General features: G+C 42.3%; 2 protein-coding genes across 16 annotated transcripts in view; one reads left to right on the plus strand and one right to left on the minus strand.

Moving 5' to 3' along the window:
- The window catches only part of LOC104320416 (rap1 GTPase-activating protein 1), a 48,373-nt gene extending 40,332 nt beyond the window's left edge, over window positions 1-8,041 (plus strand). For 10 of the 15 annotated variants that reach the window (XM_069786069.1, XM_069786068.1, XM_069786058.1 and 7 more), the window contains 2 exons: window positions 4,822-4,907; window positions 5,065-8,041. In XM_069786069.1, the coding sequence (XP_069642170.1) occupies window positions 4,822-4,907; window positions 5,065-5,088 (110 nt within the window). In that variant the 3' untranslated portion in view covers window positions 5,089-8,041. The remainder of the gene's footprint in view (window positions 1-4,821; window positions 4,908-5,064) is intronic. The other 5 variants (XR_011325195.1, XM_069786060.1, XR_011325193.1 and 2 more) reach the window with 4 other exon arrangements.
- Window positions 8,042-8,102: 61 nt separating this feature from the next.
- On the minus strand, window positions 8,103-16,229 carry GSTK1 (glutathione S-transferase kappa 1). Its single transcript, XM_069786074.1, has 8 exons — window positions 16,074-16,229; window positions 15,184-15,265; window positions 14,277-14,405; window positions 13,832-13,932; window positions 13,378-13,413; window positions 10,479-10,595; window positions 9,861-9,954; window positions 8,103-8,554 (listed from the first exon to the last, which is right to left on the minus strand). The coding sequence occupies exons 1-8, from the start codon at window positions 16,137-16,139 to the stop codon at window positions 8,505-8,507; spliced, it is 675 nt and encodes a 224-aa protein (XP_069642175.1). The 5' UTR covers window positions 16,140-16,229; the 3' UTR covers window positions 8,103-8,504.
- Between the last annotated feature and the right edge of the window lie 777 nt (window positions 16,230-17,006).

The raw sequence follows: 17,006 nt of genomic DNA on the forward strand, positions 1-17,006 counted from the left end.
TGCAGTTGTGTTTCCCTTTGTTAAAACGAACTGGTTTGGATTGAAGCATTTCTTGTTAAGCATCAGCCTAAAGCTAAAATTATGGAAAATTTAAATCAGTTTCTGTCTGTTTCTGGGAATGAGGCTGAAGGAACTGTGTAAGATTTTCGGAAATATGATTGAAAGCACTAAACTTCCGAGATTGGGAGGTCATTAGGATCTGTGGAAGGCAAAACTTAACATTTGTTGCTAAAAGATTCTGAATAGGGCACGTTGAAATGGTAAGAGATACTAGGGATTATGTGGATGGCAAGGAAGAGGGTTGGCAGGAACACTGAAATCTTTATAGGAATTATGTGAAAAGGGATTGTTGAAAAAGATTACAAGGGTCAGAAAGTGAACCCGATTTGCTTTGAAGACAGAGTTAGGTCTCTCAATCTCTGCAGCAGCCCTGCCTGAGATACCAAGCGGCCATCAGATCCCTGCTTAAAATTGCCTGTATCTTAGCAACAGCAATGAAGATGTGATATTGTGAGATGTTCCGCAGAGACCTCTGTTCTGAGAGATGCTCTGTAAGATTTCTCCATTTCTGCAGAACAACTCACAGCATGAGTTCTTGTGTACTTAGAGGCACAAGAGAACCCAAAGGGCTGGTACTGAAATTCTGGAAGAACAGGAAAAACAAGTGGAGTTATTGATCGTGCAGAGGAAGACAAGAGCCATGCTGTATGGTGTAATTAGGAAGTGGGGTGCTACATGTCAGGAACCTTCATAGCAGAAGACAGCCCATGAGCTGCTATTAAGAGGCACAAGATAGGAATGAGCTTCTGTAGATCCTTGTGTTGAAGGCTGGGAAGAAAGAGTTCAGTGTCATCAGCTCAGAGCAAGAGTGATAAATAAATACTGTAAGGCCAGGAGGCCCAACACTATGAAACTGTCTGTTTTTGAAGGGATCTGGAAATGACACCATAAAGGCAATAGCTGCTTTGTGCCTGGTACTATGAGGGTTTTCACTGTATCACCATGGCATTGTCCAGGCCACCGTTTCCACGGGTCTGGGATTATCCTGAGCAGGCCACAGCTCCCCTCACAAATGTTTGAGCTTTATTCACTCTTCTTGCCTTTGTGGCACCGCAGTGAGACCAGGCAGGTGTGAAAGATGATTCCCTGTCAGAAGTGAACAAACAGCTTGTGTTTACTTGTGATGAGAAATACTAATGGGAGCAGAACATTAGTGTAAATGCAAACTAGTTTGTTTTGCTTGAGTGTCAGAAATTGTCTATTGTCATCAAGTAGAAGATTTCACATTCTTTTTGACCTTGTGGGTAACTGCAGTTCCCCTTGCCCTCCATTTCTCCAAGAGCACTCCCAGGCACAGACATACTGCATTGCTGTTTTTAACAGTGCTGTTATGCCTCCCCTGCCACGGCCCATAGTTTAATCCAAGTATGATCTTCACACAAATCCACTTATCACTCCTATCTACCTGATTCACATAAAGCCCAGTGGAAGTGATCCACTATAAACTTTTATTATATTGGCTTAGGTTCTCTCTCCTTTTACCCCTCTACTCACTTGTGCTACATTTTCCTTCCTCCATTCTTCTTCTTGCCAGAAAATCCCACTGGATCCTAGAGCTGTAGCTGAGCTGTGAAAGTTCAGATCCAGATCCAAGTGCCAGGTTGATAGTACAGGCCCAGCTCGCTCTGAGCTCCCAGCTTGCCACCTTGAGGAAAGCTGCTGACTCAATGTACTCTCCAGTAGCAGAGCGCTAGGTTATTCAGCCTGCCTGTTCCCTTTTTATTATGGATATTGGAAGTAGGGATGCTTTCCAGTGGCCTCTGCTGCTCTTCCCAGATAGTTTCCCTATCTGCTGACTCCTTATTTTCCCACAGGTGTATACATCATTAATATACACCACTGAGAATAATCATTACAGAGAATGCGATGTAAAGTTCAACATAATTTTTAGGTTTTGTACACTCCGTTGTTAATGGCAGTGATCTGATACTGACACTGCAAAATTTTCACTGTAGTTTCTCAGTACCTTGGCATGGTAAGAAAGACAGCTGCATCCTGCAAGGGTGGTGATTTTTTGCTGTACCGTATCTACTCTTATATCTTTAGCGCAGAGATTTAAAAAAAAAAAAAAATGTATATAAAGGTACACAACAAACATGCAGGTTTGTATATGGACTTCTGATTTATGCCAGGAGAGCCATGGTTGAAAGGAATAAACATAGTGGATACTTTTCTGACTAGCTGAAATCAACTCACCTAATCAGGAGACTGTAGAGATGTAGTCTTGAGTGCCATTGCTGGTTGCAGTAAGAAAGCCTGATGATGTCACCATCCACACCATTTAGAATGTGTTTGCAGTAATAGATGAAGGGGCAGAGAGGAAGGAAATAAAAGGGCGGGGGGGGGGGGAGGTACATGAGGTAGCAGAGTTGAGCCTGCATTTTTCTAAGCACAAAGTAAAATCTTGTCCTTAGGAATCTCAAAGTCTTTGAAATTTTATTTTCCAGAAATTCTGACAGTTCTTGAGCTAGAAAAGATAGGATTAAAGCAATTTGTTGTGCTAAAAATTTTATTTTAAAAAAAACGGAATCATATATTTATTTTGATTTTTGCAAATATTAAAAATTTTTCTATTTATGTGCTATAGCCAGTCCTGATAGAAGACTAATTACCAAAAGATCAAGTGTGCCAATACATGTTAATATTCCTAGACAAAATTACATTTAAATGAACATTGATAATTTGGGTTAATCTATGCAACAGGAAAGAACTGTAATTATCCATAACCAAGCATAGTAAACTGAAGAAATGCCAGAGTTAAGCTAATCTGAAAGCAAAGAAAACACCTTGGGACACAGAGAGGCATCCGGGTGTTTTAGTTTTGCCCCTTAGTGAGCTATACAATAACTATTCAGCCACAGTTAATGTACTGTGTAAAATCAGACTGAACTGATTTTTTATGAAGAAACCTAAGACATTTTGGATGCCCACTCTGTCTGAATCTTATGCTGAATGATTCTAGGATTCCTAACCTGTGAACACATCCTTGGGTTCTCCAGTTTGCCATTTGGATTGAGAGTGCAAAGTTACAAACAAGAAAAAAAAATGGCCACAGTCTGTGGTCGTTATGCTACCAGAGCTAGATAATAAAGACATAGAGAACTGCCACTGCCAAAACTGCTATTTTTGGAGTTGGCTTTAAAGCACCAACATGTTTCATATGCCAGTGCATATCACATGAGGCAGAGGTGACTTTCCCCCTAGCCTCAAGGCCAGGATATAAATTCAGCTATAACCCTCCTTTATGCTTTCTTTAAGACACGTCTAGGTTAATTAATATGCATAGTTGTTTTAGATGTGTTTTTATTCAGTTACTTGGTCTATTAGTCACTACCTACATACAACATACAACATAACTAAATTTCAAAGTACTGGAGCTGGGACATACACAAAATGGAGAAGAACCTTTGTACTGCAAATTCATGTTGTTTAAAGCCACAGTTTAGCAACAAATGGCAGTGATTTACCAATTTTGTTTTTAAACCTCACAGTTTTAAATTATATCATGAAATTGGGAAAGGGCATAGTCTACCTTTGAAAAACTGCTGAAGCCCAATTGCATCTCATGTGTTCCCTAGAAAATATTGGTATGATCATGTATAGTTCAAAAGAAAAAAACCGTTCCTGTGAAGAACATCTTGGCTTACCATCTTATTGCAGGAATCCTTCATTTGCTGAATTTTACAGCTTGCTTAACTTCCCTGATTGAATGGCGGATAGGTAAGCCATCGAAGTAATTTGTCTGCTCCTTCTTCCCCCTTAGCACGTTCCACGTGACACCAACTCTGTAACTCAAACTTTTTCCATTTTCCTCTGATTCAAAGAAAAGACTTATAATACAGATTTACTGTGGCAATACAGCAATGCACAAACTCCCAGAAACTATACTATTTATGAAATTACAATATTTAATAATTTTAAACCATCCTTAGGGCATAGGATAGAGGGTCACCTAAGAATAAATTAGAATGGTGTAAGAAAGAGAGCTGTTATGTTAAAGATATCATATTTGTTTCTTGTCACATGTGTATGGTGAATATTAGATGATTACAGAAAGCAAAAGAATGTTCTAAGTTTGTGAATTTTGCAAAGTATTTCATCCCTGGTTTTGCCAGGATGTTGATATGTGATGATAGGCAAATTCCTTACACCCTGAGGTCAGATGTAGGAATCTTAAGGGGGGGGCAGAGGGAGGAGAAGGAAGAGAAACACTGTGAGAGCTTAAGATTAGACTCTGCTTCGTAAAGTGTATTCTTAAGGCTAAGGCATTCAGGTTGCACAGATGTATTCAGTAAGGGCATTTCTTAGCTTGACTGCATGATGCTGTCACCTGCTGGAACCTGCTGTATTATTTTAAGTTATTTTTTGTGTATAACAGTAGACTGATACAGAAATTCAAAATGGGACTGATGGAAACATCTGGGAAGGTTGGAGAATGCCTTCATTACTCATTAGATAGCTATAGACATTAGCTGCTTTAGCCAGAACAGCTGTGGCATTGAAATACAGTCTGGAACCAGTGGTCAATGATTTTTTTGGAATGAAATGAAAGCCAAGTAGTCACTTTCCTTGTGTTTCAAGCTGGAATGAGAAGTAGGTCAAAGTAACATTAGTCAAGTTGGGTGTAGATACATTCCTTTCACTCTTCCCTGCAGATGAGCCACAGATCTGTGAAAAGTTTGGGGTAAAACCAGCTATGTGCACAGCTCCTGGGATACCCTCTTGATTTTCTTTATTGTTCTGTGCTTGGTTCCCTTCTAGGAAGCAGGTTGCTTCCTTCCAGCAGTGTTGCTGGCTCCACTGGAAAAGGAAAAGGCAGCAAAGCAGATGCTCAGCACCATAATCCAGTAAGTGCTTTAATAAAATGTTTCCTTTTCACTTGCACAGAGATAAGGATGGGACAAAAAAGAGAGATTTAATTTAGGCAGTTTTGCTTGCTGAGGGTTGAAAGGACAGTAAGAAGGTGCTTGCAGGGGAAGGTTAAAGAACTGCCTTGTTCTGCAGGCCTCCATTTTGTGCTGCGTGTGAGGTCACCGCTGGAGGACTGCCTCGGTGTGTACTGGGTGAGGAGCGCAGGTAACGGACATGGAGAAGTGCCACCGGCCCCTGGTTCAGGCTGGGGACAGGCCCATGGGCCATCCCTGGCCTCGCTGGAAGAGGGCAGCAAGTACTGTACAGCTTCACAGTAAATAGTCAGTCCTGTACCTGCTTCCCCAAAGGATCTTCCATGGCCAGCCAACTCTGGCCTGTTTAATCTACCTAAGCTCTGACTTTCTTGGTTGCCTGCTCCCTCAGGGAACAGCATTTTCCACTGAGACACCTCTCTCTGCCCTAATCTATGCTCAGTTTTATTCTCTTCTTTTTCTTTCATTGTTCAGTTTCCTTTGCTCAGATGCAGCCTAGCTCTCTCTGCACCTATGCTCTGCTTCCTATGGTTTCATTATTTTACTGAACCATTTTCTTTTGCTCATTTTGTGACTTTGTGCCTATCTCTACACTTGCTTGTTTGTTTTCAGCCTAGTGTTGACGGGGCCTAGTGTTGACAGGACCTACTTCTCCATGCCAGTTTCACAGCTTTTCCAGACAGGGGAAGTGGGACCAGATCTCCTGGTGAGGTCTGTAATAGAGCAAAGGGGAACACAACTCCAAGTTTGTTCCCTAGAGCTCGTAGTCCAGTTTTGCCTGCATCACTGACAGTCTCTCTTCTGGCTCAAAGTCCCTTTCCTTGCCCCGTATCTTCTCTGGCTTGATAGCTAAAGAGCATGCTACCTTGAAAGTGATGTGGATGTGAGGCTCTCAAGAACTAGTTTGGTGTATAGCCAAGTAGAAGTATCATCTTTATGGATGAAAATTATTGCAGCCGTTCCTAAACAGCTGGCAGTTCTTACTACTGTTAGCATCTACCTCTGTGCCTGGTAAAAAGACAGCAGTTCAGCTCCTCAATGTTTTTTCAATGCTCAGCTTTTAGCTGCCCGGGCACCTGATGACATTCAGAGCAGTCAGATAAACAGGTCAATGCCATGCAGTGGTGGCTGTTGGTGTGGCAGCAGACTGGCATGTACAGAGAGCAGATCATAAAGGGAAGCCAGGGAAAGCTGGTACTCAGCAGTGAGGCTACCTAAATGCATGCTATGCCAAAGGTAAGTACTGAGAATGACAGTGTAGCTGCCAGCCAGGGTTTACTGGGGTAATCACTAGAGTGTCTGCCAAGAGCTTGTGCTCATGGTCAGGTCTCTGTAACACAGGAGCAAGGTCGCCTAAACAAGAGGCAGAATTTCCTCAAAGCTCTGCTCCCAAGCAGGCAAATTTTGCTCAAAGTAGGTATACAGTCAGAATTGGAACAGTATGCATAGTCACCAATAAAAAAATGCAAAGGCTGTAACCACTTACTAGTGGTTATCACAGGCAATAAGCAATGGCAGGAATCCTGAGTTTGGATTTTCCGTATCTATCTCAGTAGTGTTTAAGTACCTAACGCTTTGAGCATTTCATTTCCAGTGATTTCAAGTATGTCTAAGGGCCTTTAAGATCATTTGGGACATACACAGCAGTTTCTAAGATCCATCTCATTTGGTCCATCTGCCAAATCAACAACATTCTGTCACAAAGGCTTTTTTTTTTTTTTTTTATTTCAGTCAAGCTGGTTCAAAGGACGAAGTTTCATGAGACCCTGGCTTTCACCATGAGATTATTTCAAGATGTTCTTTGCATTCTCCCCAACTTCCCACCAGAGTTCATTACCTCCACAAAAGTGCATTTTACCCATTTCTGACACAGCACTGGCTACAGCAGTGGCCCCAGGCCACTGGGGTTATCTGGATTAAAGTGATGTTTCAGTCATTCCATTTTTATCACAACCTCAGAAATCAGTTTGATAGCACAGATTGGAGACTAGCAAATTTCAGGGGGGAATTGGTAAAAAATTTCCTTAACATAGCTTCAAAGGACTCAAAGAAACCTATGGCATCCAAATACATGATACTTCCCCATCATTGTAACTCCTAAATGAATGTAGACTCTTATATCTCACAAAGATTTCCTTAAATTCCAGGCTGAATTTGCCAACGACTAATGGGTACACTGGTGGAAAGGAGGAAGGAGTTCTCAAATTATAGGATATTTACTGAAGAGCTGAAAGAGGTGTAAGAAGGAAAAGTTGTGGATGGGGGAACAAATGATACTCCCACAACACTTACAGCTGTAAGAATGTGAAAGATAAAGATATTTTTTCTGATGCTTTGTTCCAGGATTTGCTGTTCAAGTGAACAAGAATGAATATGCTTTACCTTAAAGTTCAGAAAGACACAAAAAATGGAATCCCAGATGCTGCTAGTTCTTCTGCTTCCTTCAGTGATGCGTCAGAGACAGCCAGGAATCGTTGAAAAATCAAGCCTCATACAAATCAAATTAGTTTGAGCGTGTTACTCCAGCCAATACAGGGCCAGGTTCAAACTATTTCAGTGTGCATTTTATTATTTTTATTGTTTGCCCATCTTTCCCGCTGTAGACTATATGATGGGAAGTCCCTCTTAGCCATATGCAACTCACCTTTGGACAAGCAGCAATTAGGCCATCCTTGAGGAAGCAAAACACAATCTGGTTCGGTTACCAACTAACCTTACATGGTATTCACCACTGTCCTCCGAAGCCATTACTGTAAATTATTGATTAAAAACCCCTGCAAGGTCTGGGGTTGGTGCCTGAGAATGCATGTGTGTGGGGTGGTCTCAAATGTCAGTCACTGCAGAGCAAGGTGTATAAAATACTGTCTGGGAGGGGGACAGTTCCTTTTGAACTACTTGATTAGTTCCCTAGATCTTTCTTTGGGCTTGAACTGTCCCTCTCTCTTCCACTCTTCTCTCCTGTGTCCCCTCCAACTGCCATATTGCAGAGTAAAGGGAAGTGTGAATACCTTGTCCTGTGCTTCTAGTGTCTGTGTAGTACCTTGGACGTAAAATAAAAGGAGAATGTGGCCAGCTTCTCTTAGGCTGTATGTGTGTGTTTCTAAAGGACAAGCAGGAAGATACAAGAAATCCAGAGACTGTAGTCCCATAGCAATTTAATCCTTACACTTTTAGGGAGAAATCCAGAGATCTCAGTTCCACACCAACAATTTAATCCTCGTGCTTTTAGTGTAAGAGAAAGAGAACTAATCAGGAGGGTGTTTAATCTGCAAGAAGTTAAGTATTTTACGTTTAATCTTTCATGTTAATCATTAATCTGTTGAAAGAAAAAAAGCACATTTGTGTTAGTAAAGACCTCACCAGGCTGGTAATACTGGCAAACCTTGAAATTCTTCATAATTAGAGATGAGACTGAGCTGTAAAGTTAGCTGTTAAGGATAAGAAAGCTATCTCTCCATAAAATTGGGTACATTCAGATGATCAGTGAAGATTAACCATGTACATATATATTTTCATTCCCATACATTTCCCCAGGACTTTTCACATCTTGGGGCTTGGAACTGATGGAACGGGTCCCAGCCATTTTTCACCTGTAAGACAAACCATCACAAAAGAGAAAGTTAAAATTTAATACACAGAAGTGATTGGCCAGTCACATTTCTGCAGTAGGATGACTGTTCCTACACCTCTTTTGAAGAGCAACTACTGATGATGGAATACAGATTTCTATCTTGTTTGGCATGCTTCAGCCAGCTCCATAAATCCTTCACTGTCTAGTCACAACTGAAGCTGTACAGAAGAATTATTTTCCTCTGTCACAGATGAGAGATTCTGCAGGTCTGGGACACTCCACATGAGGGTGAAGCCAATTCTTTTTAGGATTCCTTTTTTGAGGGGCTGGGGCTAAGGAAGAAAAAAAGGTTGGAAGGCTGGGGAGTCAGAGAAACAAAAGGAAAACCTGTTGAAGTCCTTGGAGTCGAGACTAGAAATCGGGCCGTAACATTCCAATTAGGATTAGTGACTATTGTAGTGGGTGCTGGGCATTCATCTTCCTCACTCTGACTTTCATCAAGAATGTTGTTATAGAATCAGAAACCCATCCAGAAAAGAAAATAAAGCTCAAAAAAAAATCCCTTCTGTTTAAGCCTATAACTAATTTTAATTTAGATTAAGATTTTCTGCTGAAATTTTTCAACAAAAGCATCAGAGCTAATTCTGTACATCACTCTTTCTAGTGACAAACTCTCTCAAGAGCCAAATCCTGAGATCAATAGTCAAATGCCCTCTAACTCATGTAAAAGCAGGTGACTGAGTTCTATTAGTTATCACAACCTATTCCAATTATCTTCAAAAATTTAAAGTTCATATTCTATTAATGGAAAAATAAAAAGAAGGATGGTCAATATATGAATATCTGTTAAAAAGTTGTGTAGTTAGGCAATTTCAAGTTATGGATTGGGGAGCTGTGATAATAAAAAGCACATTAAGAAGAGATATAAAATGAAAATGTTAAAACTACAAAAAAAAAAAAGCAGTATCAGCCATAGTCTTAATCTTAGACAAGACCTAATGCCCAGTACCAAGAGGTTAAATATGAACATTTTGAAAACTGTTACAGAGTTTCAGTAGTAATTTGAGAATGGCATGTGGAGCACAAAGCTTTGAAACATACCAAGAGAGGATGAACTCAAGTTACCTCTTGTTTAGGAAAGGACTACACCTGTGGTCACTCTTAACTGTACTGAGACACATTCCGGTCAGCAGTTCATCCATGAGAAGGACAGCCAACATTATTATTTGCAAGACTTTAGGAGTGTTTTATTTAGCTGTATTACATATTTCATTACAAGAGGGTGAAAGCATGAAACCAAAAGTGATGTTATTAGGTACACTCACCTATAACGCTTCCTAGGAGCTCTAAACGATCAGAGCCAAAAAAGAGATGAGGTTTTCCATTAAGATGTGCCACAACAGCAGGCATCCCAAATGCCTATTGACACCATGGAGATGAAACAGAGAATGTTACAATGAGAAATTTTTGCAGACACATGATCAATCTTCAAGAATAAAAAGCAGTAACTTGGACTTTTTTTCCTCCCCTTCTTTTCACCTTCTTCATTCTTAAAGATGAGTCTAATGGAGCCATCAGAAAGTAGGGGAGTCTCCAGAGCCTGTGTGTCCCATTTGAAGGAGCAAAAAAACCAACTCCATAAATCCACAGTTTTATGTCAGGTAGCCATAAATGGTATCTCTTAGTACTGGTCCTGTAGCTCCCCACCCTTGCTGTCCAGCTGGAAGGAGCTGAATGGGTCAACCCTGGTTTCCCAGACGACAATGAGATAAACTACAATCAACAGTGAGTTAGCTTTTATGTGTTCAAAAAGCAAAGACTACCTAAGAGAGATGGTCTATACATCTTTCTAATCATCACCTTCATCGTTCCTTGCTTCCCAGTATTCTTAATAGGGAAGGAATGCATAGCTGTGATGCCAAATGGCATTGGAAGCATCTCACCCCATATTTTATTGCTTCCTCTGTTGTCTCTTTCAGTCGGTTCTTCACTGCAGGGGATGAAATCATTTCAAGTAGCTTCTGGGAGAGCTCTGATGATAGCCCAGCCTGTCCAGCAACCTAAGAAAAGATGACATAATTAAGAGTACTCTAATACTAAATATTCTAATTCCTACTGTAGTCTAATTAATTTAACCTTCAGTATTATCACCTAAGGTCTATTATCAAAAAAATTACAAAATACCCTTGAAGCACTTCTTGCACAACTGTCTTGCCGCATTCCCAACCCATTCACCATTTATCAACTCTCAGATAGAAAGTAGAAGGGATAAACTTCCAAGCCCCATATCTACACTTTTTTTCAGGAGTTCCTAAAGAGAAAAAAAAAAAAGATAAATACTAAGTTTAACCTCTGATCCAATGATTTATCAGATAACTTACAAAAAAAAAAATTGTTGTTCTTAAAAAGAAAATCTTACTGTACAAGCCTATGAAGACAAAAACCAGTTTGCATGATAAATGTGGCCACATAGGATCTATATGTGATACTGCATGAAAGAGACTGTAACTCACAGAGGTCAAACAGTTGCTAGTGTTATTGCTGTATCTTTTTAGCCTCCTCTGTGCCTCTGGAATGAGATAAAGTGGCCAAGGTAAAGGTCCAATGTTTATCGGGTAACATTGATGTTACAAGTACCTATTTTAATACAGTATTTCACAAAAGATGTTAACTTCCATGCCATCTACCTAAATGACATGCCCTTTTTTCTTTAAAAAAAAAAAAAATTAAAAAACACTTACAGTATTGCACACAGACCACTAATCCTGCACATGCAGGTGTTAATGATTTTTTCTTTCTTTCTCTCAATCACTTTTTCATTTAGCATCCATATTTTTTTGTACCTTCTCCTATTTCCACATCAGGGAGATTAGGCACTCTTTTTGACTGCTTGAACAGGAGATAAAGAAGTGTAGCACTGGAGTAGAACAAAATGCTGTGTATGCTTTGTAGCCAGTGTTTAGACTGCAATATTTACACAGACACAGTATCTGGTCCTCACCATTTTAGGGCAGAAGGGGTATTTAAGTGGACTGGAACAGGATTCAGACTATACATTGCTTCTATAGTAATTTATGTGAAGTTACTGCTGACTAAAGAAAGAAGTAAAAAAATATTAAGGAACTGTATCAAGTAAACAACATGCCATTTTTCTAATTGATGTGTAAAATAAATTCACCTATAAAGACTCAAACGAAAGGGTTGGGACCCCTCACTCACCTTTGGGTGGCATATTTCCAGAAGAGACTGAAGTCTAGTACTTGCTGCAGGGGTGAAGACAGACACAAGCGAACAAGGAGATGCCTACCTCTCTGCCTTGCTGAGTATCGGGGGAAACTCACAGACCGCCAGCAACTAAATTACACAGAGACCTTTCTGAGTATGAAGTTTGTTTCTCTGAAGTTCTGCATGTCCTTGCTTTATCTTTACTTAAATAATGACAGATTCAGAGACAATGTGAGGACTTTCTGCATATATTTATGTACTCGGCCTGGCTGGGACGGAGTTAAATTTCTTCACAGCAGCTCCTATGGTTCTGTGTTTTAGATCTCTGACCAAAACAACACTGATAACACACTAATGTTTTAGCTATTGTTGAATGGTGTTTGCTCAGTGCCAAGGCCTTCTGTTTCTCACTCTCCCCTCCCCACCAGTGAACAGACTGGAGGTGCAGAAGACGTTGGGAGAGGACATAACAAGGCAGAAGAACCGAACTAACCAAAGAGATACTCCATGACGTATAACCTCATGCTCAGCCATAAGAAGTGAGGAGGGGGTTTAGGGAAGTTAGCCACCTTTTGCTTGGGAACTGGCTAGGCATCAGTCTATCCGTGGGAGGTGGTGAGTGATTGTCTTTGTATCACTTGCTTTGTTTTCTTTCTCTCTTCCGCTTCTCTTTTGCTTATTAAGCAATTTTATCTCAACCCACAAGTTTTCTTTCTTTTATTCTTCTTGTCCTCTTCTCCTGTCCCACTGGGCAGTGAGGGGAAGTGAGCAAGCACCTGTGCGGTGCTTAGCTGCCTACCAGGGTTAACGCACAACAGTTTAATTATATCCTTCAAATCTTGCCTCTTGAAAAGGCAAAATGCAAACCTTTGCTGAAATTCTGGTAAAAAATGTACACTAAGATGAAGCTGAAGTGCAAGGACTAGACTGGGGAAACAGCAAGACTACAAGTTTCAGGTTTCAAATAGGGATAGGAGAAACTAGTCATGGACAATTCCTCTCTTTTCTTCATATTCCAAGAACTTAAAAAATAAAATAATGGAGAAATGAGAACCCTTAAAGAGGATCTCATGGTATACTAACTTACATGCCATTACAGCTTTTACTGTAATAAAATCTAAACAGCAAAAGAAAATACATCCAAAAAGTACAATTTCTAAGCATGTAAAAGGGCAATACAGCACTGAACTTCATGGTAAAGCCTGGCTCCATCACTTCAAGGAAAGTCAGCTTCCCCAAAGTGTTGCACTTCACCTGAAGATTTTATATAGTAGCAAAACCTCAATGCATTCTGGAGACACTGTTCATACTTTCACTACTGCTAATAAAACAGCATTAACAGATAATTCATTGTCCATCCTGGGTATCTCGTCATATGATTTAACAAAAAAGGAGATTCTGGTTGAGTGTCATTCAGAGCATGACCAAAAAAAAAATAAAAAAAATCATTCCAAACAGAGCTGCTAGGAAAATTAAATCCACTTTTTTCTAGCTGAAATTTTTCAAAACTCCAAGTGGTCATTTGACTAAGCTGTCTTTATGTCTGTTACTGGCTCAAGCCATCAATAAGAATCTGTATCAGAAATGCAGAAGCGCCAACAAAAAGGAGACACTTACAGCCAACATATTCTCCGGCTGACTGATATCTTCATGCTGGTAAGAGAATAAAGTAAGTTAAGTCAGTACTAAGAACAAAAGCTCAGCTCTGGACTTGAAAGCAAGTTTTCTAAGCAAATAGAAATAAAACCAATACTAGTTGCTGGAGAAATTTCCTCAGAAAAAGTTTTAAGTCACCAAATACAGGAATGTATTAAGTGCTTTCTGATACGAACTACTGATCCACTCAGCCGACAGGACTCACCATACACACCTAAAAGGCAGCAAATTAAGCTGACTATAAGCTAGCTCTTTTCTTGTAATGGCTCCTGAACCACTATGACCTTAAGTTTCCTGCTATGACTTTTCATTAAAAGATATGTCCTTTCTCTTGCTTGAATTCCACATTTGAACAAAGTGGGACAGGAAGGGTGACAGAGAAAGAATCAAGAAGCTGGCTTCATAAAATACTGACCTGTGACCAAAAACGTATCCAGAACTCCCTAGATAAGGGTTCCAAGTATTGTGGTTGTGTCATATCAATGGCTGTGATAAAGCGCATGGCCCCAAGACTGCCTAGAATTAGTGGGGAGACAGGGAAACATACTGAAACAAGGCACAGGATCAGGAACAGATATGGTCTGCACAAGTGCTACCTAAGAACAGTATGATCTTCTCTGCAACAGTCCCCAAACAGTAAAGCTTATGTTGATTCACAGTATCTTCCATGCTAATATCATTCACAACCATATTTGTCTAGAAATTCCTTGTATGGTTAAAAATGCACAGACTTCATATTGCTCACAAGTACAGGAAGAGGCTGTGGACAGGGAATGCATCTTCACCTTCACTGTTAGGGAGAACTTGAACCAGAAGTGCTAGAGTTGAAAGATACCAGCTAAGTGAAGTCTCTTACTTACTTGTACCAATAATACGTTGGAAGTCATCTTCTGAAATTTGTACAGGCACTTGGTAGTATTTTGCCATCCGTTTTACATCCTTCAACATGTATTCTGCACGCTTTGGCAACATTGCTGGGGGCTTGTTACCTTTCAGGAAAAAGTTCTGTTGAGATTTTCAGCTGTATTACAATAACTCCAGAAAAAACAGAACTGGACAAATTAGACCTCATGCATACATGTGCCTAAGGAAGAGTAAAATTTCATATTGGCTTACTGAAACATACACAGCTTTTCCAAAGATAACTCTAGGATTTAAACATGATTTATTTTGGTTTTGCACATGTCAAGCCTTTAAGTTAGCAGAATCAGTTTTAAACCAAGGTACAAATGCCCTAGCAGGGATTTATACTGATTCAGACAGATGACTTTTAAGCTAAACAACTACTAACGCATGGGTAGACAAATGTAGAGACTTGTTAATTTCATGAGTTATGACTTCTAAGTCTCAGTGATTAATTTGTTCTCATAAGGCCACAATTAATATTTTATGGCATACTTGGATCCTTCATGCATATTACAAACTGCAAGTGTTCCAGAAATTAATTCTGGTTTGAACTCAACAGAAAACTTTTAGGAAAACATTCCGTGTCAAATGATTATTATCGTATTTTCGAACTGATGAACTTTGGCATAGACTGTATGCGCCACAAACAGTGGCCATGTAATCGCAACAGTATGAAATTCCTTGTGGCTGATTTCTCAGTCACTATTGACCTCCACGGTCCTATAGTTAATTCGTTACTGGTGCCAAAACCTAGTTTAAAGCTGGCTCTGTGGGCTCTATGCTCACTAAGAGCTTGCCCACTAGTGTCCTACCGGTGAAGAAGGTACTTCCCTCCAGAGGCAATCTCCCCATATTGCCTACCAGTTGCTTGCATTATGCCCCCAAGGAAAGCTGGACGAAAGCGCAGATCAATATTCCAGATCTGCCGGTACCGGCAGAGCACCTGCAACATAAAAAAGCAGTGATGGATTAGCAGTCAGAGAAGATGTCTAGAGAGCTGCGTGCAGCTAGGAGATAAGTGGAGGCATTAAATGAACGCTGCAGATAAATCCTTTCCTGCTACCTCAGTGGTAGTCCTAAAAGCCTTTTCTGGAGGCTGCCAGAGAACTCTGACCTCGGAAAAACTGAAAGGACTGCATTCGTATTATGACTACACGAGTCTAAGCAGGGGTAAATAAGGAAAAGATCAAGCTCCTGAGCGGGCCCTTGCACTCGTTAAACAGCAAAACTGGTTAAAAGCAAAACGTTCCGCAATAACTCCCAAATACGCCGGGCCGCGCTGCCCTTTGGCCGAGACACGCTTCCTGAGCGTCCCTGGTTTTCCACACGCGAGGCAGAAACCGAAGCACCCCTCACAGGCGAGATAAAAATAAAACCCCGAGGCAGGGCGGGACGGGCCCTCCGGACGAGCCGCCCTTCAGCCACCTCCGCGGCGGGAGGCAGCGACCGCCCGGGCCCCTCAGCCGCCGCGGGAGGCAGCGACCGCCCGGGCCCCTCAGCCGCCGCGGGAGGCAGCGACCGCCCGGGCCCCTCAGCCGCCGCGGGAGGCAGCGACCGCCCGGGCCCCTCAGCCGCCGCGGGAGGCAGCGACCGCCCGGGCCCCTCAGCCGCCGCGGGAGGCAGCGACCGCCCGGGCCCCTCAGCCGCCGCGGGAGGCACCGGCCCCTCAGCCCGCCGCCGGCCGCCGGAGAAGGGCGGGCCGCCCCGGGAACGGCCTCCCCTTCCTCCCTCCCTCTCCGCGCCCTCCTCACCTCAAACCCCAGCCAGGAGTAAGGGGACACCACATCGTAAAAGAGCTCCACGAGAGTCCGCGCCATCGCCGTCCCGACCCGCTCCCGCTCCCCAGCGCGACCCGGCGGCAGCGGCACCTCCCCCGGGGCGGGCGAGGGGCGGCGGAGGCGGAGAGCCCTTCTCTCCCTCCTTCCTTCCTCTCTCCCTCCCTCGGGCCGCCATCCGCTTCCTCCTCGTTAGCTCCTTCCCGCCCCGGCCCCGCTCCCGGCTGTGAGGTGCCGTTTGCCGCCGTCTCCCCGCGGAAGGCCGGCTCGGGAGGAAGAGGAGGGGTGGGGGGAGCCCGAGCCCTTCTCCATGGGGCGGCGGGAGGAGAGGAGGCTCCCGAGGAGGGCAGCCGGCAGCTGACTCGGCCGAGCGGGCCGGCATGTTCTCCCGGCAGCGCGGCTTCCCTGCCGCGGCCGGCGGAGGGGGGGGCGGAAAGGCAAAAAAATCCCCGCCGAAAACTAACCGGTTGGGGTAGCAAATTGAAGTTCTTGCTAGCTGGAAAAATCATGCGGTTATGAACCGTTCTTTCTAAATGCACTGACATTTTTAAGAATTTTCTTACGCGGCAATCTACAACAAGGAGATGATCACTGTTTCTCCTTTTCTTGTATTACCCTTTTTTTTTTTTGGTATTGTGTTGCACACATCAGTCAGATAATCTGTAAGTCTCTTTCTGTCTCCTTTCATGATATGTAAAAGCCTTCTCAAGTATATTCCAATATCCCACTGCAGCATATAGCACACGGCGGCAAAACACTTACCTTGCGACTTCCCATCTCCTTTTTGATGTACTCGGTAAGTTCGTTTCATTATTTTAAGCGTGGCTTGTGTACACGGGCAACAGCACAAAGTCGGCTCTTCCCAAAGCATGCAGCCCGTGCGAATTCCATCACCTCTTTCCTCGGGTG

Source organism: Haliaeetus albicilla, chromosome 6, assembly GCF_947461875.1.
Source record: "Haliaeetus albicilla chromosome 6, bHalAlb1.1, whole genome shotgun sequence".
Lineage (NCBI taxonomy): Eukaryota > Metazoa > Chordata > Aves > Accipitriformes > Accipitridae > Haliaeetus > Haliaeetus albicilla.

Excerpts from the sequence above, each read along its gene's own strand:
- GSTK1 (XM_069786074.1), bottom strand. The coding sequence starts at position 16,139 with ATGGCGCGGACTCTCGTGGAGCTCTTTTACGATGTGGTGTCCCCTTAC. Across the intron at positions 14,406-15,183 it reads GGGCATAATGCAAGCAACTG|GTAACAAGCCCCCAGCAATG; the intron begins GTAGGCAATATG and ends TTTTCCTGAAAG. Across the intron at positions 9,955-10,478 it reads AGGAAGCAATAAAATATGGG|GCATTTGGGATGCCTGCTGT; the intron begins GTGAGATGCTTC and ends TGGTGTCAATAG.